The sequence below is a fragment of the Pipra filicauda genome, unplaced genomic scaffold (genome assembly GCF_003945595.2).
Source record: "Pipra filicauda isolate LSUMZ 115617 unplaced genomic scaffold, ASM394559v2 scaffold449_size645428_pilon, whole genome shotgun sequence".
Classification (NCBI taxonomy): Eukaryota; Metazoa; Chordata; class Aves; order Passeriformes; family Pipridae; genus Pipra; species Pipra filicauda.
The window spans coordinates 467,323-490,812 of NW_024104586.1; the positions used below are offsets into that span (position 1 = coordinate 467,323).

Genomic DNA, 23,490 nt, shown 5'->3' on the forward strand with positions numbered 1-23,490 from the left:
GGCTCGGGGGCACGCTGGGATAGCGGCTGCCGGCGGGTGAGCTGGGAAGTGTTGTCACTGAGTGCAGAGCAGATGAAGCTCTGAAGGCTGCGGCTGCTCTGAAGCTCCACTTTAACCTCCTGGTTGGAGCTCTCTGTGCGCTGCTGGACCCCCGTTCCCAGCGCTGGCGTGGCTGTCAGAAGTCACCTCCTGCACGTGTTCTCCCGTGGAGGCAGAGCCCGGTGGCACCTGGCGCGTTCCCATGCCTTCCTGGATGGGATCTTTGGGTGGATAAACGCCTTCAACCCGGGCGAAGCAGAGGAGCAGGGATTGCTGGCATCCCGTCCTCAGCGTGGTCCGTGCAGCAGCAGTGACAGTGAGCTCATCCACAGCCGTGGGCTCCCGGAGCTGTCAGCCTCTTCCTTCCTGCCTCTCAGAAGTACTTATTTCTGTGTTTGTTCCAGATAGGGAAAACAGGACCCCCCTGAGCTCCCTGCCGAGAGCAGCCGGGTTTGTGAGGCGGATTGGTCACAGCCTAATGACATTACACGGCTCTGCTCGCCCACAGCGCCGGCCCACCGGGGACACTTCTGTGCTGTTGATCTGTAATAGCCCAGCCCTAAGGCACTGCTTCCTGCGGCTGGAGTTCACAGCAGAACTCCCCACAGTCCGGGAAGGGGTGTGTGTGTGTGGGTGGGGGTGTGTGTGTGTGCTTAGATCCATTTTATCCCGTGGTAATGCTGCTCTTTGGTGGGAATTTTTGATTGCAAGGCAATTAACAACAAGTCGTTGCTCCCTCGGCGTTTCTGAGCACCGATGCTCTCAGCAGAGCTGCTTGGACTTTTTATGAATTCAGGATGGGTCTTTTTTTTTTGGCTGAATACCGTAAACGACATAAGGCTTTAAAAACTGATCAATAATCCTGATGGTCGCAGCAAAATCCAGGCCAGGCTGCGTGAGTGCGAGCCAGAGATTACGTGAAGGAAGTTTTAAATACCTCTGCCTCCCTTCCCTTCCCTGGACTTTTGTCCTCCTGTTGCCCAGTGCTTCTCCAGCTGAATCCATTAATATTTCTCATGCTTGTTGAGCCCGTGACAGGTGATTTTAAAGCCCTGGTTTGTGTTGGCATCTCTGCTCTTCATAACAGGAGCTGAAACGTGTTGCCGCTGTCCTTACGTGGTTTAGCACCATGATTTATTACTGTTGTTTCCAGGTTGCAACACAAAGGTGCTGTCTCATTCCCAGAGGGTTGTCTGTGGGAAGCAAGCCCCCCCAGGAGGGCAACTTGACAAACACTCACACTTGGGAACAGGACATCATTTAGGTGCCTGTTTTAACTGCTTCATTGTGAGGAGTCCTTCTCCTTCGCTTTTGTGTCTTCATTGCTTCAGCAAAACCTACTTTACAGGCTTAAAAGGGGGGGAAAAATGCGGAAAAGAGTCATCCTGGTTTTGATTTGTTGCTCTGCCTTTGATGAGAAGTTGTTGTGGTTTGGGGGCTGAAGTTTGTACAAGCAGTTTTGGCTCAGGTTTGCAAGGAGCGAGCGGTTTGATGTGTGATTCCATCTCTCCCAAAACAAGTCTTCAGCCTCTTGTCTTCCTTCAGAAAATGATTGTCTCGCCCCAAGGGAACCCTGCTGTGTAATTTGTGGGTAATCGAGGGGAACGGACCTCAGAGGGAGAAGAGTTTTCAGCATCTGAATGGAATTGTCTTAAATGGGAGAAATTGGGGTATTAGAAATTACAGGTGTGCTGCTGGCTTTTCCTGGCTCAGGATAAATGACTTTGGGGAAGAAGTGGAGGAAAACTTGCTTTCTGGGAGCTACTGCGGGGCTGCCTGCCTTTCATCATTACCTGCACGGTCGTGTCCTTGGATCTGGCCCCCTGGAAGGGAGAGAGAGAGGGAGAGGGAGGAGCTATTGCTTGTGGTAGTTTGCAGGCTGACCTGTGAAATATGGGTTATCCATCGACCAGTTCTCTCCCTCTCTTAGGGACTCATGGCTTTCAGGAAGGGCAGTGTGGCTGTAGCCTCTGCCATCCCCTGCAGATCCAGGGATGCTGCTGCCAGGAGGGTGCTGTGCCACTCTGCAGGCACCGGCTCTGTCCCCATGGGAGACCCCGTGTCCTTCTAGGCATCCTCACTGAGCTGTTCCTGAGCCTTTGGCTGTGGTTTGAAAGGCAGGGCACATCCCTGGCTGTTTTCTTGGAGGTGCTGGGTCTGGGGTTAAAAGTTAACAATGCTCTTTCCTTATTCCATTCTAATTCGATTTGGGAAGGCAGCAGGGAGACAGGGGGCACTTAGTCCTCTAAGTGCTATTCCCTTGATGGGAGTTAGTAGCTCGTGCAGCATGCGTGGTGTTGATTTTGTGAGCTGACCTTTACCTCCATCAGGTTCATTCTCATTTGTAATACTTAAAGAAAAAAATCCCAACCTCTTATTTATTCTTTCGGCATCGAGGACGTAAATCCTTTGGCGTGTTTGGATTTGTAGAATTACTGTGCTTTTGCTGAGCCTTGTGTCCCACTCCAGCCAAATGACACAGCTTTTGGTGACTGTGATGGTGTTTCTCCTCCTCCTCTCTGCCTCCCTCCTGCCTGCTTCTGATCCACACCTGCTCATGCTCCCTGCAGCCTTTTCAGGGAGAGGTGGGTCCTTGGCAACCGTGGGAAGGGACAGGAAAGGGAGTTGGGCAGTCTTAGGGTTATCAGCCTTTGCTTCTGAAGTGCAACAACCTCCAGGTACCTTCTTTCCTGGTGCAGAATTAAAACTGCCATAAGATGCTTTTCCAGGAGGCATTTCATCAGCTGTGCCACAGACCTCCTCCGAAACCGGAGCGTTTCCGTGGTGGCTGGGGAGAGGGGGGAGTTATAAATATCTTTCTCGGCTCTGCTTGGCTTCTCCCCAAGATAAGTAGAAGTGAAAGTCAAAAGTAGAGGCTTGGCCTTCTAAAATCCCCGGGGACCTGAGCACAGGATGCTTTTGTGACAGGAAGCCAATTCCTGGTGTTTCAGGGGCCTTGGAGGATGACGTTTGAGGGCCCTCCCTCCCCTCTGCCCGAGGCAGGCCTCAGATGTACAGTGATCTCCGTGCCTGGTGGCTTCTGTGGTGGGAAGCCTCAGGGAGCACGGGAGCATCCGTGAGAAGCCAGCCTGAAACAAGAACAACAGTAAAAAAAAAAAAGTCTGTGCTTGTCCTCTAAATCTTGTAGCGTGTTTACTCTCAGAAAGTACAGCCACATTACCAAAAATCAATAGTTCCAGCAGCATTCTCCCTGGGAAACACGCAGATACTTGGACACGCGGGAGGTGGTGAGTCTTATAAAAGCCAAGGGAATTACAGAGTGCTTTGGTACAAGGGCTCCTCTGCTGCACTTCTGGCAGTGCACAAATGGAGGGCCCTTGACCTGGGCAGTGTCTTCTGGGGCTTCCTGATCTTCCTTCTGCTCTCATGAGTCAGAGGCTGTGTGAGGCAAGAGGGGCTGCGGGCAACCAAGCAACCAGCAGCAGGACAAGAGGGCTCGGTCTTAAGCTCTGCCAGGGGAGGTTTAGGTTGGATATTAGGAAGAAATTTTTTACAGAGAGAGTGATCAGACATTGGGATGGGCTGCCCAGGGAGGGGGTGGAGTCACTGTCCCTGGAGGTGTTTAAGGACAGACTGGATGTGGCATCAGTGCCATGGTCTGGGAACCACGGGGGGGAGGGGGTGGGGGGTGTTGGACTGAGAGTTGACTTGATGATCTCAGAGGTCTTTTCCAACCCGGCTGATTCTATGATTCTATGAAGGGTTTGTCTCATTAACTAATTTTTGCTTTGAAGTACACGTGTTTTGTAATAAAAACAGGTTGTGATGTACAGAGATAACATAAGCAAGTATTTGAAAGGCTCTTCCTTTGGCTGTTCTGTGTAAAGGTTTGACTTTCAGAGCTGCTGATGGGTCCAGCACATCCCAGCATTTCATTCGTTTCCTTCACAGAATCGCAAAATGGTTTGTGTTGGAAGGGACCTCAAATACCACCTCAGACCACCCCCTGCCATGGGCAGGGACACCTTCCACTAGCCCAGGTTGCTTCAAGCCCCATCCAGCCTGGCCTTGGACACTTCCAGGGATCCAGGGGCAGCCACAGCTTCTCTGGGCAACCTGTGCCAGGGCCTCCTCATCCTCCCAAAGTAGAGTTTCTTCCTTATATATACTCTAAATCACCCTCTGTCTGTGTGAAGCTATTTCCCCTTGTCCTGTCACAACCATGCCCTTGTCCCAGAGTTCCCCTTTTAGGCACTGGAAGTGGCCTCTTCCAACCTGCAGTGAGCTCTGGAGAGCAGAAAGTCATCCTTCTTTCTGAGGTCAGCCAAAACAAAAAGAGAAAGGTGACCAACCCCTTTTTACTGCCATCTCTTATTAATGAGACATTTTATCCTGAGCCCTCCAACATGAGCGACGCAGGCTTTTGGGAACATAATTAATCTTTAATTGTATAAATCTTTAATTGTATAAAATGGAGTTTGTGTGGCTGTAGTAATTTCTCTTCTCCCTTTTCCTCCTCTCCCTCTTTGAGGTGCTTCCTTAGCACAACTCCTTTTCAGCAGGGTGCTCTCCCCTAGGGCAGTGACCCCCTGGAGCCACCACAGACAGTGTTCCTTGAAGCCAGGCTGCTGCCATGGGGTCTCTCACTCTGTCCCCAAGATGGGCAGGGAATCGCTTTCCCTAAGGCACTTTTGCTATGTGGAGGAGTGGCAGCAAACCCAGAAATTGTCCTGAAAGAAATCTAGCTGGTCTCCTTGTGGAAAAAAAAAAGGGTATTTGAAAAATAGAATACCCTTGGGAGAACCAACAAAAGAGCAGTTGTGCCCAAATCAGTGCCAGGCAGAGCCAAATGCCTCTTTGGAGGAGGTGAAGTGCAGCCTTTCAGATGCTAAGTAGGTATTGGGGATTTCAGTCATTCCCTGTATGGAGGAATTGATGCACCATTGGCTCCAGGAGGATTAAAGTGTTGGCTTTCCTTAGTGCCTTCTGTAATGGCAGGAAGGGCTGTGGGACTGTCTGAGCCCACACCTGCAGGGACAGATAGAACATTCAATAGGAGACAGATGGAATGGACACTCTGGAGATCTCCAAGGTGGGGAGATGTCACTGCTCAGGCCCTTGGTGACTCACAGTGCTCCAGTTAAGCAGAGTTTCAAAATTAGCATCTCCACTGAGAAGCTTTTCCTGAGGCAGAGCCGATGTTTCCAGGTAGAGCAATTTCCTGCATCTTAATGGAGCGGGAGGAGCACTTTGCACTTGGACACGATGCCTTTCCAGCAATAATTTGGTGTAAGAAATTCTGATGTCATTTTTTTTGGTCTGCTTCATAGACTGGATTAATGGGCAGGGCCACGCCCCCGGGTGCCGGAGTTGGCTTGCTTTCCTTAATTTGCACTCAAGTCTTTGCGAACAAAGACGGATTTGTTGAACAAAGCGGGGTCAGTGCTGGGATGAGGAGCCTTGTGCCTCCAGCCTGCTCGTTTGAATTAGGACTGAGCTGTGACTGTTAAGTCGTACGTCCTGTGGCCTGGATTGGTGAAAACCTCCTGGCCTCAATCCTTGCTCCTGCAGAGCCTGCGACCTCGAGAGCCACCCGGGGGTGGCGGCCTCCGGGGCGGGGAACGGCCTCCCCGAGCTCCCTCAGTGACAGTCAGCAGAGTGGGGGAGAGCTTGAGCAGCTGCTGATAAAAAGAGCAAGACAAAAAGAATTAAAGCACAGTCTTTAGGGGGGGAAATAATGTAAAGAATAGTTTCATTAATGGCAAAACAAATCTTTGAGTAGAGGCTTTTGGCAGGGCCAGCTCCTGCGGGAGAGCCTGGGCCAGCTGGAGGCTCCGTTTTTCTGGGTGCCTCTCACATGGTTTTTCTGCTCTTTCAGCTCTTTGAGAACTTCTACTTCGGAGAGGTGCAGCTGGACTCGGTGCGCCTTTCCCAGAGGTTCTCCTCGGACACCTCTGGCTACTATGCCACGTCCGGGCAGCTGTCCTTCTCCTGAAGTGGCACCTCGGCTGGGGCGGGTTTTCCCTGCGCTCAGAGGCACAGGATTCCTTGCTGGAACATTTTTAGAGGACAACAATCTTGGATGGGAACCTGGGAACTCCAAGCAGAGGTGCCTCATGACTCCTCAAAAGCACGGGAGCCATGGCATTTCCCTGCAGCTTTTCCTAACTGTGTTGCCCGCCCTCCCTTTGGGAGTTGCCTGGGTCCTTCCTCCTCCTTTCCCCGTTCCTAACCAAAATGTCACAAAGTTGCCTGTTTGATATCTGTTGCCTGTTTGTTTTCCAAGAAAACAACTAGAACTCTGTGGCTCTCAGGGCATCGCCGACATTTAAACATGGCTTTATTTCAAAAGGAGGAAGTTTGTTCTTCAAATAAGTATTTAAAATCCAGGAGAGCTTCCCGGAGCACGATCTAACGATATTGAGGTCAGGAGTTGCTTGGATCTCCAGCAGCGTGATGCCTGTGTGATGTAGATCTCCAAAATAAATTAATTCCCTTCAAAAGCAAAGTGTTTATCTCCTGTTGCATGGGTTGTTTCTGTAATTAAACTATGACAATAAAAAAGCATTGATGGTAAAAGCTCTTTCCAGTGACCGTTTCGGAGCGTGTCAAAAAACATACGCCTTGTGGGTGGTTTCTCCATTAAAAGCAGCACCAGGCTCTTTGATTCCATTGTGAATCCTTCAGACATCTCAAGACGACTTTTCTTTTCCTGTAAATCTCCACATTTGGTAAAAATAGCGACACGGGCTTTCAACTCGCCCGGGAATGAACCCTTTGAAAAATGGAAGGTGCTGCTGTTTGAGTGTTTTGTAACAAAACAGGTGCTGTTGCCCATTCCTGGTTGCTTCCACAAGTGTGGAATCACACTGCCATCGAGGTGGAGAGCGTCTCAGCCAGGGGTAGGGCTGCTCCAGCAGCACCCACCTGTACCAGTGATCATTTTTTAGAGGACTTCATCCCATTTCCTCCCTCCAGAGCAAGCCGGCTGTGTGGCCGTGCACAACCAGCGCTGGGAGGTGGTTGGGATTTGGGATGGCTTTCCTTTTTCCCCCCAAGCCATTGCTGTTTGTGTTTCCAAGACCAAGCTGCCTGTGTCCTTTCCAGCCTGCCTGCCAGGAAATCAAATCATCTGTGCTTTTGGGGGGTGCCCTTGGTTGCACCCAATTACAACCACTGGGCTTTTTATCTCCTTTTCCTTGGAGCTGAGCGCCTTTGTGCTCTCCAAAAGCTGCCTTCCCAGACGTTCCCTCAGCACCAGCACTTCCAGCCCAATGCAGGGAGAGGCTGAGAGCACTTCACACTGGTTACTGTCATCTTCCCGCCAGCCTGAAGAGGTGCTTGGAAAATCTCATTGGAGCAGACCTGGGATCTGCTCTCACAGCCACCGGGAAAGGGGGGATGCACCTTGGGAAGCTTCTTGGGATTTTAACAACTTACAAAGAAGTTGAGGCAAACATGGATTTTCAATACAGAAGGGCCAACTGGAGCATATTCCTCCTCTTCCCGCTTGTGTAAACATGTTTTAGTGACAATTATTCCAGCAAAATGTGTGTGCACTTAAAAATTGACATCTCACCCGATCCCCTTGGAGGACATTAAGGTTTCCCTCCATCCTGAGGGTCCTGTCAGGAAGAAAAGGTGGATGTGTGCTGGGACACCCCCGGCTGCAGCTGTGAAGGAGCTGCAGCTGGTGTGAATTGTCACTTGTTGCCTACCCTGCTTTGCTCCTGCTGAGAGGGGGGAAAATCCAAAAGCAAAACCTTGGGATAGGGATTGGAGTCTTCCCCAGAGCCCCAGAATGCCATGCTGGGATGGCCAAGGGATGGGCATCACAGGGAGAGGGGTTGGAGGATGGGGGACACGAGGTGAGGACATGGCAGGGATAGAGGATAAAGGATGGGCACATAGCTGGGTGTGGGATAGGGATGCAGTAGGGACTGGGAAAGCAGGATGAGGAATACAGGATGGAGATGTGGAAGGGATGGGGACATGGCAAGGACCAGAGATGCAGGATGAAGGATGCAGGATGGAGGATGCAGAATGGAGACGTGGTAGGGATGCAGGAGGGGAACATGGCAGGGACCAGGGATGTGGGATGAGCAGAGCGGGACAGGGGTGTGGCAGGGGATGCAGGATGTGGGATGGAGACTAGGTAGGGACCAGGGATACAGGATGGAGATGTGACAGGGAGGGGGGATGCATGCAGGATGCAGGACGGGGGTGTGGCAGAATGCAGGATGGGGGATGCAGGATGAGGACTGGGAATCGTGAGAGGGGTGCAGGAAGGGGATTTGACGAGGGATGCAGGATGGGGCACGTGGGGTGGAGGGTGAGGCAGGGGATGCAGCGTGGGGGGTATGGGACGGGCACGCTGCAGGGACCAGCGATGCGGGATGAGGGGTGCGGGACGAGGACTTCGGGAAGGGGGTGTGGCAGGGGACGCGGGACGGGGACCGGGTAGGGAGCAGCGACGCGGGACGAGGACGGGGCAGGGCCGGGGGTGCGGGGGGGAGCGGAGCGGGAGCGGAGCGCCGTGTCCGTGCCGTGCGGTGCCGGCGGCTCCCCCGCCGCGGTGCCGGCGCGCAGGTGCGGCGGGCGCGGCGGAGGCCCCGCCCCGGCCCTCCCGCCGGTGCCGCCCGGTGCCGCCCCGCGGCCGCACTCGCCGCCGGCGCCTCCCCGTGCGCACCGCACCGCTCCGCACCGCGCCCGCTCCCCCCGGCGCTGCGGCAGCATGCGGGGCTGCGGCGGGCGCCGCGCCCTGCTGGCCCTGCTGGCCCTGCTCCTGCCCGCCGCCGCCGCCGGCCCCGGGCCCGCCGCCGGCCCCGCCACCGGCCCCGCCACCGGCCCCGGGCCCGCCGCGGCGGGGGAGAGCCCCGGCAATTTCATGGAGGACGAGCAGTGGCTCTCCTCCATCTCCCAGTACGGCGGCAGGATCAAGCACTGGAACCGCTTCCGAGACGTGAGTCCGCGCCGGCGGCGGGGCGGGGGGGGGGGACGGGACGCGCCGCCGGGCACCGGGAGCCCCCTCCCCGCACTCCCCGCCCCGCCGCTGCGGCTGCCGCAGCGCGACCCTCCCCGGCCCCGGCCCCGGCCCCGGCCCCGGCCCCTTCGTGGGCGGCCGGGGATGCTCGGCGCTGTCCGCACCCCGCCGCGGCCGTGGGCGGCTGCCGGCCCCGGTACCCGGGGGATGCTCCACGGCCCCGGTGCCAGGGGGATGCTTCCCGGCTCCGGCAGCGCCGACGCCTCCGTGCCCATAGCCAGAGCTGCTTGGCTGATGCCAAGGCCACCGTGGCCAGGGCTTGATGCCAAAGCGACTCTTTCCGGGGAGCGGGGGGTGCTGTCCCCTGCAGCCTCTCCCCGTGCCCCACACCGAGGTGCAGGCAGGCCCCGCCTGCCCTTTGCGGGCAGCACGAGGGGGCTGCGCCGTGGCCTCAGCCCCTCGGTGACAGCTCAGCCCGGGTCAGGGCACGGGCATCCTCCCAGGCTCCCACTCCCCCAGCCCCGCGGGGTGTCCCCCGCGCCCCTCGGGGTGCCGCAGCCGGGCCGGCCCTCCATCCGCGGGGTGGTGATCCCTGGGGATGGGGGGGTCGCGAGGCAGCGAGGATGAGGATGAGGATGAGGATTCATGCACTGCCGGAGGAGCGCGGGCACACCTGACACACCGGGCTCAGCATCCTGTCACCCTTCGGTGTTACGCAGCCCTTGCTGAGCAGCCTCAACGGCGTTTAATTTTATGGGGCAATCGGGGGGTTTTCGCGGGCTCGTTTCTCACCCCCCAGGCTGTGTCCCCCGGCGAGGGGACGTGGTGCTGCAGCCCCATCGGGGTGGGGCAGGGCACCTGCAGCAGCCGAGTGGGGACGGGGCACACCCCGAGCCGCCTCCCCACCCCGAGCCAGCCCCTCCGGTCTTTGTTCAGATGCGCACTCGGGTTCACCTTGGCAGCAAGGATGCGATGGATGGATGGATGGCAGCAAGGGAGAGGTGCCCAGTGCAGGGCAGGGAGCACCACCCCCCAGATAAACCCGTTTAGGGGGGCAGAGCACGGATGAGGGTGCAAGGGATGGGGTAAACGCCCCACTGGAGACCCCTGCCAGCAACACACCCTTTGGCCAACGCCAGTGCTGGGCACCTGGGACCCCGGATGGCTGCGGGTGCTCGAGGGGAGCAGGTGTGGTGTGCCCCCATGGAAATGAGCATCCCCGGCGGGGCTCAAGGCCGAGGGACCCCCATCTGTGGGTGCTGGCAGCACACGTGGGGCCCACCCGGCTGTGCCAGGGCTGCCAAGCTGGGGGGGCTTCAGCCCTTCCAGCGGTTCGCGTGGATTAATAAGCAAATCCATGGATTTGTGGGGGTTTCGGCTTAGCAGCACCGGTGTGGGGAAGCACGGGGAGGAGGAGGAGGAGGCCGGCGGCCGTGGCGAGACCCGCGCCGCAGGAGCTGCCGGGCGCCGCAGTGTTACTAATCACGGCACGGGAACGCGGGATCGATTGCGGTGCGAACACCGCCGCGGCGGAGAGAGACATCCCCTCCGGATCTGCCTCCCGTGCCCCTGCTTCCAGCTGCCATCCCTGCCCCGCTCGCCCTCTCCCGGGCGGCGGCAATGCTCCTACCCTATCGCAAAGCCCACCCCGGAGCGATGCCGCTGCCTGGAGGGTTTGAGTCCCCGCTGCTCCCTCCCACCCCCGGGATGCCTTCGGGGTCCCGGGAGAGCAGCTCTCCCAGGAGAGTGACATCCATCTTGGCCCGCTCCTTCTGGGCTCGTTATTGAAAATCCAAGGTGGCGGCACCACGGGAATCCTGTCAGGGCCTCTCTCTGCACTTCGAAGGGCTCCCTCCACCCGATGCCTTTTTCATCCCTGTTCCTTGCCTTTCCCGGCTGGCTGATGGGGAAAGGCTTTATCCTCTGTGAAGGCTCTCCAGGATTACAGGTCTGGAGCCAGAGATGAGGGGGAACATTGGTGGTCGGTGCCAGTGATCTCCAGGGTCTGTGACGAGGGCTGTGGGCACCGGAAGGTCGGGGTGGCCCGCTGGCACAGGGTGCCGGTCCCTGTGGGCGGGGGCCGGGAGGGGGAGCTTTGGGCTGCCGCGGGGCTGACGGAGAGCATTCTTGCTCTCTCTTTCTCTCTCTTTTCTCGGTGCCGGCCGGGCTGTCTCGCTGCTGCGCTGCCAGGAGGTGGAGGTGAGCCTCGAGGGGCTGCCGAGGGGGTGGCACCCCGCTTTCTGTGGGGGGAGAGGCTGCTCCCCAGCCCTGCTCGCTGCCCTCCTGGTGTGGAGGTGCCCAAGGAGGGTGTGCAGGGGGAATGTTGCCGGGTTGGTGGCCCCGAGCAGGGAGGTGGCACACCTGGCCTGGTGTCACCTCTCCTGCCACCTGCACTCATCCAGGCTCTACCCAATTTGCAGGATGACTACATCAAGAGCTGGGAAGACAACCAGCCCGGGGACGAAGGTACCACCGGGATGGGTTTGGGATGGGGCACAGTGGGCTTGGTGCCAGCTAGTATGGTGGGGGGTGGGGGGTGTAACATTTTCTGCCTGCATCCCTGGAGATTTTCCCTTCCGGCTGGGAGCAGGGCCTGTGCGTGCCAGGAAGCAGCAGCTGGTGCTGGGGTGGCCACCCAGCTGTGGCCTGAATGGTGCTTTGTGCCGGGCCGGCTCGTGGCCAGCGCTGCTGGGGCTCCCTGGGGGAGAACCCGCCTGCCCCTCCGCCTGCCCCGGCCCCTCTCTGCCCCCTCAGCCCTGGACACCACGAAGGACCCCTGCCAGAAGGTGAAGTGCAGCCGGCACAAGGTGTGTGTGGCACAGGGCTACCAGCGCGCCATGTGCATCAGCCGCAAGAAGCTGGAGCATAGGTAGGAGGTTGGTGGGGCCGGGGCTGAGCAGGTGGTGGGAGGGTGGTGGGGCTGAGGTGGGGGCTCGGCGCCATTCCCCCCGTGCCTCCCTTGCCCCGTGCAGGATCAAGCCGCTGGGCCCCAAGGCGCACGGGGGCTGCAAGCCCTGCCACGCCACCCCGCTGGCCACAGTCTGCGGCTCCGACGGCCACACCTACAGCTCGGCGGTAAGGACGGCGGCACCGCCGCGGGGAGGGGGATGCTGTGCCCCGTGTCCCCCCACTGACATCTCGCTGCCACCCCGCAGTGCAAGCTGGAGCAGCAGGCGTGCCTGGCCAGCAAGCAGCTGACGGTGCGGTGCGAGGGGCAGTGCCCCTGCCCGACCCCGCACAGTCCCACTGGCGACGGAAAGCAAGGTGAGCGGGATGGAGGGGCACCCAGACCTCTCCCCAAGCTCTGCCTGGCCTGACGCTGCCTCCCTGGGACCCCCAGACTTGTGCACCGGGCAGGATCTGGCCGACCTGGGCGACCGCCTGCGCGACTGGTTCCAGCTCCTGCGGGAGAACGCCAAGCAGAACGGCTCCGGAGGGCTCCCCGCCAGCCCCGCCACCGGTACGTGTCCCTGCCACCCGCCCCTGGGGAGGGCACGTGGGGGGCTCTCCCCCGCGGGTAGCCGGGCAGCCACGGGGCTCATCCCGCCCTGCAGCGCTGGAGAGGAGCGTGGCAGCCACCTGCAAGGAGGCGGTGGGGTGGATGTTCGCCCGGCTGGACACGAGCGGGGACATGTTCCTGGAGGCGGCCGAGCTGGGCGCCATCAACCTGGACAAGTACGAGGTTTGCATCCGCGCCTTCTTCAACTCCTGCGACACCTCCAGGGACGGCCGAGTCTCCGCGCCAGAGTGGTGCTTCTGCTTCTGGAGGGAAAGTGCGTCGCCCCAGGGCAGGGGGGAGGCGGCGGGGGTGGGCGTTCTGCTGTGGGTTGGGGGGCTGTGCCATGGGGGATGCACACCGTGGGATTGGGGGGATGCACGCCCTGGAATCTGTGCCCTGGGGTTGGGGTTAGTGGAGCAGAGGATGTACATCATGGGGTCATGGGGAATCTGTGCTGTGGGGTTGGGGTTGGAACCAGGGAAATGTACAACACGGTCATGGGGAATGCATTTGTGGGATTGGGGGACAATGTACATCATGGGGTCAGGGGGAATCCATGCTGTGGGGTTGGGGTGTGTATGGGATGTTTGCCTTGGGGGGAGGTACACCATGGGGTCTGGGGGGCTTGCAAACCATGAGGGGGATGCATCCCATGGGATTGGGGTATGTATGCCGTGGAATCCCTGCTGTGGGATTGGGGCTAATGCAGCAGGGGATGTACATCACAGGGTTCTGGGGAATCCGTGCTGTGGGTTTGGGGTTGCGGGGTGATGTACATCATGGGGTCATGGGGAATCCATTTTGCGGGATTGGGGTTGGGGGGGATGTACATCATGGAGTCCTGGAGAATCCATGCTGTGGGGTTGGGATTTGTGTGGGATGTTTGCCATGGGGGGAGGTACCCCATGGGGTCTAAGGGGGTTGCAAACCATGAGGGGGATGCATCCCATGGGATCTGGGGGGATGCATGCTGTGGGGGCATGGAGAATGCATGCTGTGGGGTCAGGGGGCAGTTACACAGTGAGGGGGGCATGAGGGGTGTGCACACTGTGGGTCATGGGGAAGCACATCATGGGTTAAGGGGCGATCCACACCGTGGGGGATGCACGCTGTGGGGTCGGGGGGGATGTAATCTATAGGTTGGCAGGGATGCACGTCATGGGGATGCAGAGTGGAGTTGGACACACACACACACCATGGGAAATGCACACTGGGTCTGGGGGCATGCGGTCCACGGGTTGGGGGCATGCACATCGGGGGGATGCACACCACGGAGCTGGGGGGATGCACATCATGGGGACGAATGCTGTGGGTTCAGGGGGTGCACACCCACCCTAAGAGTGGCGTGTGGGGGTGCTGCAGAGCCGCCCTGCCTCCGGGAGCTGGAGAAGATTCAGATCCAAGAAGCCACCAAAAAAAAGCCGGGTGAGTGGGGCGTCCCAGGGCCCTCTTCCCCAGCGGTGCCGGGCTGGGACGAGGACGGGGAGCTCCCTGGGGGGGCTCTGGCACTGCACTGTGTTTGGGGGTTGGGGGGCCCTTGCTCTCTGCAGGCACCTTCATCCCCAGCTGCGATGAGGACGGGTACTACCGGCGGGCACAGTGCGAGCCGGGCGGTGGCGAGTGCTGGTGCGTGGACCAGCACGGGGCCGAGCTGACGGGCACCCGCGGCCACGGCAGCCCCGACTGTGGTGAGAGCTGGGGGGAGCCCCCGCCCGGGGACGGGGCTGCAGCCCCGGGAACCCCCCCGTGAGCCTCTGCCCCTCGCCCTCCTCCTTCCCCAGATGAGGCAACGGGGTTCTCGGGAGACTTCGGGAGCAGCGTGGGCTGGGAGGACGAGGAGGAGAAGGAGCCAGAGGAGGCGGGCGAGGAAGGCGAGGAAGAGGAGGGCGAAGCGGGCGAGGGTGACGACGGCGGCTACATCTGGTAGAGGAGCGGGAGAGCCCGGTGGGCGGCACGGCCGGGAGGCAGCCCCCCAGCTGGGGGTCCCTGTGACCCCCCCGCTGCCGGTGTGGCGAGGGGTGGGTGCGTCTCCCCCGGCCCCGTGCGGGACGGGGTGTCGGGGTGCTCGCCCAGGGAGGGGGCGAGTGGGGCGGGGGGGGGGGCCGCGCTTGTGCGAATTTGAGCTTTTTTTTTTTTTTGGGTAGAGCCTTGTAGGCCTAGTGTGCTGCTGCGTGGTCTTCAACCGGGCAAACGGCGCTAATAAAAGTGGGAAAAAAGGAAAAAAACCCAACCAACAAAAAAAAACCCTATAGAGAAGCTTCCCCCCCGCCCCTCCCTCCCTGCATCCCCCTCCATGTTGTGCTTGCGTGGCTGCCCCGGCCCCGGCGTTGTGTAGCGGCTGTGAAATAAATACCCCGTGCTGTGTCAAACACTCGCCCGCCCGTTCCTCCCCCGCCACCCCCCGGCACTGCAGGGGGTCCTGGGGAGGTGGCGGTGGTGATAGTGTGCCCTCCCTCCCCCGTGAGGGGGCACTGCTGGGGTGGAGGAGTGGGTAGGGGTGGGAGGGACCCCCTCCCAAGTGCCCTGTGTTTGGTCCCTGCACTACACTGACATGGTGCTGGAACTGATGTCCCTCCCCGGGGATGTGTCCCCACCCCAGCTCCTGACTCTCAAGGACCCCAAGGATTTGCCCTGTTTACAGTTCCTGACCCTCTCCAGGACCCCAGGCCTCAAAATAACCCCCTCCCCACCCCCACAGGGTTCTGAGCCACAGGACTCATAACTGCCCTCCTCGTCCTGGACCCCAACCCTAAGCTCGACCCAGTCCTCTACCCCTGACCCAGAACATCCCTTGCAGGACCTGTTTCTCCCCCGGTCCAACCCACACCCCAGCCCAGACCTCCACCACCGCCCCCCACAGCCGCTCAGCACCACGGGACACCAGGGCCTCAACTCACAGCATTTATGGCTCTGGGGAGAGACTAAAACAATACAAACCCCAAATCTCCCCAACTTGGGCCTGTCAGCAGCTGGCAAAGGCACTGTGTGGTGTCCCCTGCCCCAGAGTGCCCACCCTCCACCGGCTCCGCGGGGTCCAGGCGCTCGGGCCCCGCACCGAACAGGGGCCATGGCAGCTCCATCCCTGGCACCTTGGTCCTGGTACCTCAGTCCACAGCACAAGCTGCCTGGGATGGGGGGTCAGAGCTTGCTGGGGGGTCCTGGCTGCTGCTGGAGCCTCCAGGCCGCCCGCACCCCCTGTGCCACGTGGTTGAGCCCGGCGAAGGCGCTGGGGTCGCGGGTGCGGCGGTACCGCGCCACGAGGGGCTGCAGGACCGTGATGGGGATGCAGAAGTTGAGATGGGGGTAGGTGGCCCCCACACCGTTGTCCCGGGTGTTGCTGGCCACGATCCCTGGCAAGGAGAGGAGCAATGCCCACGTCACCGGGTGTGGCCGGGGGGCAGCCACGGGACCCCCCTCCCCACTGCACCCCCGGCTCACCCATGAGGCACCCGCTGCGGGAGGAGATGAGGGGGCCGCCGCTGGAGCCCCCGTGCACGGCACAGGTGGTCTGCAGCATGACAGGGTGCCCCTCCACTGCCACCACGGCCGAGAGGATCCCCGCTGTCACCGAGGGGCCACACGCCCGCCCCAGCGCCCCGAAGCCCACCACGCTCACCTCTTCTCCTGGGGGGGAAAGGGGGAGGCAAGAGGTGGGTGCACAGGGGGTTATGTCCCCCCCTCCACCCCAACACCCCGTGTCCCCCCGTTGCTTACCTGGGAAGAAGGTGTCTGCAGGGCACGGGGGGAGGAAGCCTGGCACACTCTCCTCCAGCTCCACCACCGCCACGTCAAAGGGGGACGACTCCTCGGTGGCAAACACCACGCGTCCCCTGAGGACTGCGGCATCCCTGAGGACACGGCGGACGAGATGTCATACGGGGGGACTCGCGGGGCGGGGGGGGACGAGGTGTGGGACACGCGGCCGCACTCACCGTCCAGGGCCAGCCGCGGGCGTCACACGGAGCGGGGTTCTGGCCTCCACCACGTGCCGGCAGGTGAGGAGCATCCTCGGCGCCAGCAGCACCCCGGAGCCCCACGTCACCCCGCACTCCACCAGCGCCGTCCAGCCCAGCGGGTCCCGCCCGCCGCCCGCCGGCACCGCAGCCACCCAGGCGGGCACGGGCGGCACCGCGACCCCGGCCTCGCCCAGCACGGCGGCGCTGCTGCGCAGGATGGCGGCGAGCGAGCAGAGCAGCGTGAGCCCGACCCACTCGGCGCCCTTCCAGCACAGGGACGCGGCGATCACGGCCACCACGCGCGGCCCGCCGGGCGCGGGCACGAAGGCGGCGCCGCCCTCGGTGCCGGGCAGGCAGCGCGCGTCCGTGAGCACCAGCGCGTTCTCCTCGCCCGCCAGGTTGCTGACCACCCCCCGGCTCAGCGTGTTCAGGAACAGCTCGGGGCACGCGTCTCCGAAGGGGGTCCCGCAGGCCAGCAGCGCCTGCCCCTTCCGCAGGCAGCCCGCGCTGCCCCGCGCCGCCCACTCGCCCGCGGGCTCGTCCAGCGCGGGCACCCGCAGCCAGGCGAACCAGGGCAGCGCCCGCGGGTCCGCCCCGGCCTCCTCCTCCTCCTCCTGCTCCGCCGCCGCCGCGAACCGCCACCGCTCGGCCCGCCCGAAGCCGCGCTCCAGCGCCCGCCGGAAGGGCGCGCAGGGCACCAGCGCCAGCAAACGCGCCCCGAGCTCCCGCGGCGGGCCCTGCTCCCCGCGCAGCAGCACTCGGGGCCGCGGGACCGGCCGCAGCGCGCCGGGCGGCAGCGCCGCGGGGCTCTCCCAGGCGGCGGGGCCGGCGCGCAGGAACGGCGCGAAGGGGGCGGCGGGGCAGAGCACGAGCGCGGGCCGGCGGCTCAGCACCACCCCGCTGCAGCCGCCGCCGGGCCCCGCGCCGCCCGCGCCCCCCGGCGCCCCCCGCACCCGCACGGCGCAGCACGGCGGGGCCGCCGCCATCCCGGGCACCCCCGGGCACCGCCCCCGGCACCGCCCCCCGCGCCCATTGGCCCCCGCCCCGCTCCGCGCCCTCCCCATTGGCGCGCACGTGGCGGACACGCCCCCGAGGAACCCGCCGGGGGGGTGCGGGACCCTCGGCCCGGGGCTGCCACCGGGATCCGGGGACCCCCATGTCCAGGCTTGCTCTCCACCTTCCCAAGGGCAGCATCTCCTCTGGGGGCTCACCCGCAGCAAGTCACCGCCACCACCTGCGACTCCTGGAACGCTTCCATCAACGCTGTCTCCGTACAATCCTAAACATCCCCTGGTCAGATGATGTGACCAATCCATCTGTTCTAGAACAGGCAGCAGTCACAAGTATCGAGGCCATGTTGCTGAGAACACAGCTGTGCTGGGCAGGGCACGTCTCCAGGATGAAGGACCAACCACCCCCTCCCTAAGATCCTGTTTATGGTGAACTTGCCACCGGCTGCTGCATGAGAGGAGCCTCAAAGAGAAGATACAAGGACTCCCTGAAACAACATCTCAGCCTCGGCCATACTGATCAACAGCACTGGTCTACTCTGGCCTCCAGTCGGGAGGCCTGGAGAGACCCCATCTATAACGCTGCTGATACCTTTGAGAACACAGCAGGATCACCCTGGAGGAGAAAAGACAACGCAGAAAGAATCGTGTCTTGCAGAATTTACCACCCAAGGAGTCTTTCTGCTGTGCCTTTTGCAACCGGACGTGCCTGTCTCGTATTGGCCTTTTTAGCCACCAATGTGCTTGTGACAAACGTGGGGAGAGCCCTTCCTAAATCTTCGTTCACAAAGCCCAGCCACGATGATGATGAGAACAAATAGAATACTGTGAGTTGGAAGGGACCCACAGGGATCACTGAGTACAGCTCCTGGCCCTGTAGAGGACACGCCAAGAATCCTGCTGTTTTCCTGAGAGCGTTGTCCAAACCCTTCTGGAACTCTGTGGCAGCTGTTCCGAAGGCCACAGCGGGGCCCAGCCAGTGCCAGGCCAGACTGAGGCTCCTGCCCCCTGAGAGGAGAAAGACACGTCTTTATTGAACTGAAAATGAGTGCCAGACAGTAATGAAACTTCAGACAAAAGAAGTCCATCGAGAGTATAAAAGAAACCGGTTTAGTCTACATTAATAACTTCATGATATGCAAATGTCAAACACTTCCATGCTACAACAACCCAAACAGCTTTGTGGTTCTCACTGCGATGGCGCAGCCAGACGCCCTCGATGGGAGAGTCTGGCCTGAGGTGGAACCAGGCAGCCCCTTCCCACTGTCAGCGAGTGCCAGACACCACCCCCCAAACCTGCACCAGGTGCTCCTCTCCAACTAGGAAAAATCAAAAAAAAAAAATCCCTGTAAACTAAAGAAGCTGGGATTGCACACCTCAGTCCCAACGGCACGTCGTTGTCGGTCAGCGTGACACAGCACAGCCACCCTACAGCTCAGTTAAGCCCAAATGCTATGTTTATTGAGGACTTCTAATATCGTGATACCTTGGTTCAGTAATTCGTGAAATACCTAAATATCGTTAAATATATTTTTAAAAAACCCTAAACCAGACTCTGGACTAAACAAGATGAACGTTAAACTAAAAAGTTAGGAGGGACGCCGTTTACATTAACACTTTCTTTAAAAAATATAATTGCTTTTTCCTTTTCGTTTTTTTTTTTTCCTTTTCTTTTTTTTGAAGTCAATTAAACCACAGTGGTGAGACGTGCTCTCTTTTTCAGCTGTTACAGAGCAGCGTGCAGAGTTTTGACTTCCCAGACCGGAGCAGCCCCGCTGCCACTGAGCTGACAGGGACAACTCCTGCGGAACGGCGCTGCCTCCCCGCCGCGTGGAAAAGAGTGGTGTCACCACTGTGCCGTAAGGGCAGCCGGAAAACCAGGAGTCTCTTGGTCAATGCGGTTGGAAAGCCTCCCGTGTTCTAATAGAAAAGTCCATAGCAAGCTGTGAACAGGACCAGTCCAGAGGAGCGGGACTCTGGTGTCAGTCAATGTACTGCGATAGCCAGCGGAAGCCCTCGCCGTAGCCTTGCCTCTTGAGCACACTGCACATGAACACCTCCATGGGGCGCGCGTTCAGGTCCTTCAGGGGCACGTTTCCCTAGGGAAATCCAAACAGGAGTCAGAGCTGCACTCCTGAAGCCCTCAGGGAAGCGCCCAGCGAGCCACCACCACCCAGGGACGCCCCTCTCACAGCCCCCCGTGTTTTGTACAGTTCTGGCAGTTTCAAAACCTGCCCGAGGGCATTGGCACTGTCCAATTGTGGAATGGTTTGGGACAGAAGGGATCTTAAAAAACACCTTGGTGCACCTCCCTACCATGGGCAGGGACACCTTCCACCAGCCCAGGTTGCTCCAAGCCCCGTCCAGCCTGGCCTTGGACACTTCCAGGGATCCAGGGGCAGCCACAGCTTCTCTGGGCAACCTGTGCCAGGGCCTCCCCACCCTCACAGGGAAACAATTCCTTCCCACTATCCCATCTAACCCTGCCCTCTGGCAGGGGGAAGCCATTCCCCCTTGTCCTGTCACTCCAGGCCCTGGTAAATAGTCTGCCTCCATGTTTCTTGTAGGCCCCCTTCAGGCACTGGAAGGAACCATCATCGTCATTATTGATTCACCTTGGCCAATCCCGGGGACAAACTGTGAGTGAGAGCTGAATTAGCTTCTGGATGGAGCCTCACTTTGAAAGGGAACAGGCGAGCCCTCCCCTCCAGATCCAAGGCCCGGATGCCTCCCTACCTTTCCCGTGGTCTGTCCATAGAGCCCAAAGATCTCCCGCAGTTTCTCCTCGCTGATGGCCTCGGGTCTGTCGATTTTGTTACCCAGGATAAGGATTGGCACATTGGATATTGTCTCGTCTGTCATTAGGGCCTGGGGGCAAGAGGGAGCGAGAGTTCAGCAGAGGCAGTACAAAAGAGCTGGTTTTGGAAGAAAATGATTTTGTTTAAGCTCTGTGACCAACAAGGGCTGTTTTTTGGTGCTTCCATGCTCCTGGGGAAGACTCACAACAGTCAGTTAGGTTGGAAAAGACCTCCCAGCCCATCGAGTCCAACCTGTGCCCAGCCCAGAGCGCTGAGTGCCACGTCCAGTCGTTCCTTGGACACCTCCAGGGAGGGGGACTCCACCACCTCCCTGGGCAGCCCCTTCCAGGGCCTGACCACCCCTTCCAGCAAGAAATTCCTCCTGATGTCCAAACCAAACCTCCCCTGAACTCAAGAGCCTGTGCTCCACCCAGAGTAAGGGCATGCAGGCTTCTCACTGGAAGTGCCAGTCCAAAGCATGAGACTCTCAAAACACACTTTGCACAAGTTCCAGCCCAAAAAAGGACTGTTATTTGTAATTTAGGTCTTGGGAAAGGGGGAAAAAAGAGAAGTAATTTACATTAAGCTCAACTTTGGATTCCATAAGCCGCGAGTGATCTGCACAGTCCACCAGGAAGACAATCCCGTTGATGGCAGGCAGGTAGTTCTTCCAGACCCGGCGAGCTGGAACACAGAGGGACAAACACAGCCCCATGAAAACACTGCTTTTTTTTTTTGTGTGTGTGTGCATTAAAAAAAAAGGGAAAAGGGCAGAAAAACTCTGTTTAGAACTTCTAGAAACTCTAAACCTAAAAGTTCAGCAATTCGAAATAAATTCATATTGGAGTCCCCCACGGCTAAAAACACTTCAGGCAGCAGAGCACGAACTGGCAGTGTTTCCTTCCAAACAGTCCTACAGCCAGGAGGTTCTTTCCACGTGTTGCTCCATAAATAAGCCCAGCCAGTGAATAACTAGGCACTGCTAACTGCTGATGCTTGCCAGTATCAATCTTTGGTAGTTTTTTCTTACCTTGTTCATGTCCACCCAGATCAAAAGTCGTGAAGGTCATTCCAGCAATCGTCAGCTCCTCTGATGCTGAAAAAGGGAAAACACAGGGTTTCAGGAAAATAAAGAAGCTGTCACAGAATTCCTTGGGGATTCACCTTGGCATCGCACACGCTCCTCCAATAAGGAATTCCCTGGATTTCCTGCAGAATTCAGTGACTGAAATGGAGCTGTTTCACAAAAAATAATTTCTCCGGCCTCCCACTGAAGGCTTTTAATCTGCAATTATTATCCTTTATTACACTTTTCACCAGGAAAATTCTCCCTTCCCCCGAGAAAACCTCGCACTGATTGAACAACACCAGTTCCTGTGTGTTTTATACTTGAGAGGAAAACACAAACCCACTTCAGCTCGGGCAGCTGCAACCTCAGCTGAGGTTTTAAGACCCTCGAAGCCCCAGGGCAGAGCTTATACCAGCAAGGTGTCTTCCAAAACCATGTCCCCAAAATTCCAGAGGAGATGCCGCGCCGGGAGGCTTTACCCAGAAAGACTTACTGGGGTGTAGCGTGGGGACGTGCTGACCCAGCCTGTCATCTTTGAGCATGTGCAGCAGAGTGGTTTTCCCTGCGTTATCCAACCCCAGGAACACCAGTTTTCCAGACTTTTTGTACAAACCTGCGAGGAAGAGGAAGAAGGCAAGAGGAAAACTCCAGCGGGCTCACCTGGAGCCAGAACGCTGCTGTTTTAAGGGAAGCCCTTCTCCCAGAGCTCTGCTGCCACCTGTGCACGCTTCCAGCAGGGAAAACACACACAGGCTTTATCCAAGGCAAAGCATGGTGGTGTTTACAGCAACAGGCATCCCCTAAGCTCGTATTTCTGTGAATATTCCATTCCTTTTCCCGGCACATCCCAGCAGAAGAGTGTGCAGCAAAGTATTAGGGGTTGTCTGCTGCCTCAACAGGGTATTTTGGATATGAAAATTGAACAAACTCATAAAATACAGCAGCGAGCTGCTGGGGAGAAGGTGGAAAGCAGGGGACAGCACGTCGTTTCCTTTGGATGAACGGATTTTGGCCGCAGGAAAGCTCCCTCAGGTTCCCAATAGGACTTCTTCCCACCCCATCCCTCTCATCCCTCCCTCCCAGAGGCGCTCGGGACAGCAGGCACCCCATCCTTCTGCAAGGAGTTCCACTGGAACCCACGACTATGGCAGGAGGAGCAGGAGGATGGAGCTCCCTCTGCCTGGGGTCGAGCAGACCCAGCTGCCCCCGCACTTCTAAAGGGCAAGAGAAACACAGAGTGGGGGCAAAACGCCTCCAAATGCTCCCAGTTTCTCCCCAATAGCGTAAAAAATCCCTTTACTGACGTGCAGCCTCCCGGCCACCCTTTACCCTGTTCAGAGCCGCCCCAATCCCTAAGTTTTGGGGGATGTGGGCACCGGGAGAAGCCAAACCGACCCGGGGGCAGCCGAGGCACGGGGGGGCGGGGGGGGCTGTAGCATTACCTAAGAATTGCAGAACGCTGCTGAAGCCGTTGTAGAGCCATTCGAAGATGAAAGACATCGCTGGAGATGAATCGCCTGCGGGACGCGGGGAGAAGAAAAACCCCCAAACGCCGGAGTTACAAAGTCCGGGGTGAGGGGGGGGAATGGGGGCGATCGAGGGACGAGGGGGTCGGGGTGGGGAGGATCGGGGGTCAGGGGGTGAGGGGTGGGGGCACAAGGGACGAGCGGGCCGGGGGCGAGGGGGGCTCCGGCCTCAAGGGCGGGCGGCGCGGCCTGGCCCCCGCCCCGCCCCCGCCCTGCCTGCGTGTCACCCCCCGCGCCGCCGCCGCCCCGAGCCCGGCCCCGCCCGGCCCCCGCCGCCCCGCCGGGCCCTCTCGCCGCGCCCGGCCGGGCCCCACCGCCCCCTCGCCGCTCCCCGCCGCCGCTCACCCCCGGCTGCCCCCGGGCCGCCGCCGCCACCCAGCCCCGTCCGCGGCCGCCGCCAGCGCCCGACGGAAACGCGTCAGCGCCGCCCCGCCCGCTTCCGGCCCCGCTGGCCCCGCGCGCAGGGGCTGCGGCGGCACCGGGGCCGCGGGTTCGAGGCCCGCCCGAGATCGGGGGAACGAGGGTCCGAGACCTCCCCGCCACCCCTCCCTCTTCGAGGGACGCGCTACTGCGATACCCCAAAGACACCCTCCCCCCAGTCACAACCCCAGAGGTGTCAGGACGACAGGACGTGGTCTTGAGGTTTTAG

The 23,490-nt window shown here is 59.6% G+C and overlaps 4 protein-coding genes across 7 annotated transcripts in view; 2 read left to right on the forward strand and 2 right to left on the reverse strand.

Moving 5' to 3' along the window:
• ASCC1 (activating signal cointegrator 1 complex subunit 1) overlaps positions 1-6,579 on the forward strand; it is a 34,186-nt gene extending 27,607 nt beyond the window's left edge. For 2 of the 3 annotated variants that reach the window (XM_027711102.2, XM_027711104.2), the window contains exon 10: positions 2,991-3,547. In XM_027711102.2, coding sequence (XP_027566903.1) covers positions 2,991-3,119 — 129 coding nt within the window. In that variant the 3' untranslated portion in view covers positions 3,120-3,547. Of the gene's footprint in view, positions 1-2,990; positions 3,548-5,878 lie in introns of those variants that run through there. The other variant, XM_027711106.2, reaches the window with a different exon arrangement.
• Positions 6,580-8,647: 2,068 nt separating this feature from the next.
• SPOCK2 (SPARC (osteonectin), cwcv and kazal like domains proteoglycan 2) lies at positions 8,648-14,851 on the forward strand. 2 transcript variants are annotated; one of them, XM_027711101.2, is made up of 12 exons: positions 8,648-8,962; positions 11,174-11,182; positions 11,404-11,449; positions 11,738-11,852; positions 11,956-12,058; positions 12,139-12,247; positions 12,324-12,443; positions 12,538-12,756; positions 13,845-13,907; positions 14,033-14,170; positions 14,264-14,405; positions 14,627-14,851. In XM_027711101.2, coding segments are annotated over exons 1-12 (1,293 nt in total). In that variant the 5' UTR covers positions 8,648-8,734; the 3' UTR covers positions 14,628-14,851. The 2 variants fall into 2 exon arrangements, with proteins under 2 accessions (XP_027566902.1, XP_027566901.1); XM_027711100.2 differs by having other exon boundaries at positions 14,264-14,851.
• Positions 14,852-15,369: 518 nt separating this feature from the next.
• TYSND1 (trypsin like peroxisomal matrix peptidase 1) lies at positions 15,370-17,424 on the reverse strand. Its single transcript, XM_027711098.2, has 4 exons — positions 16,415-17,424; positions 16,197-16,330; positions 15,921-16,106; positions 15,370-15,832 (listed from the first exon to the last, which is right to left on the reverse strand). Exons 1-4 carry the CDS (start codon positions 17,422-17,424, stop codon positions 15,621-15,623), a joined length of 1,542 nt encoding a protein of 513 aa, XP_027566899.2. The 3' UTR covers positions 15,370-15,620.
• A 1,033-nt stretch (positions 17,425-18,457) lies between these two features.
• On the reverse strand, positions 18,458-23,221 carry SAR1A (secretion associated Ras related GTPase 1A). The gene is made up of 7 exons (XM_027711109.2): positions 23,187-23,221; positions 22,758-22,832; positions 21,809-21,928; positions 21,277-21,342; positions 20,827-20,930; positions 20,185-20,316; positions 18,458-19,547 (listed from the first exon to the last, which is right to left on the reverse strand). Exons 2-7 carry the CDS (start codon positions 22,813-22,815, stop codon positions 19,431-19,433), a joined length of 597 nt encoding a protein of 198 aa, XP_027566910.1. The 5' UTR covers positions 22,816-22,832; positions 23,187-23,221; the 3' UTR covers positions 18,458-19,430.
• Positions 23,222-23,490: the final 269 nt, after the last annotated feature.

Excerpts from the sequence above, each read along its gene's own strand:
- SAR1A (XM_027711109.2), bottom strand. The coding sequence starts at position 22,815 with ATGTCTTTCATCTTCGAATGGCTCTACAACGGCTTCAGCAGCGTTCTG. Across the intron at positions 21,929-22,757 it reads CAGCGTTCTGCAATTCTTAG|GTTTGTACAAAAAGTCTGGA; the intron begins GTAATGCTACAG and ends TCTTCCTCGCAG. Across the intron at positions 21,343-21,808 it reads CGTCCCCACGCTACACCCCA|CATCAGAGGAGCTGACGATT; the intron begins GTAAGTCTTTCT and ends TCCCTTTTTCAG.
- SPOCK2 (XM_027711100.2), top strand. The coding sequence starts at position 8,735 with ATGCGGGGCTGCGGCGGGCGCCGCGCCCTGCTGGCCCTGCTGGCCCTG. Across the intron at positions 12,248-12,323 it reads CACTGGCGACGGAAAGCAAG|ACTTGTGCACCGGGCAGGAT; the intron begins GTGAGCGGGATG and ends TGGGACCCCCAG. Across the intron at positions 12,444-12,537 it reads CCCCGCCAGCCCCGCCACCG|CGCTGGAGAGGAGCGTGGCA; the intron begins GTACGTGTCCCT and ends CCCGCCCTGCAG.
- TYSND1 (XM_027711098.2), bottom strand. The coding sequence starts at position 17,424 with ATGGCGGCGGCCCCGCCGTGCTGCGCCGTGCGGGTGCGGGGGGCGCCG. Across the intron at positions 16,331-16,414 it reads CCCGCGGCTGGCCCTGGACG|GGATGCCGCAGTCCTCAGGG; the intron begins GTGAGTGCGGCC and ends CCGTGTCCTCAG. Across the intron at positions 16,107-16,196 it reads TGCAGACACCTTCTTCCCAG|GAGAAGAGGTGAGCGTGGTG; the intron begins GTAAGCAACGGG and ends TTTCCCCCCCAG.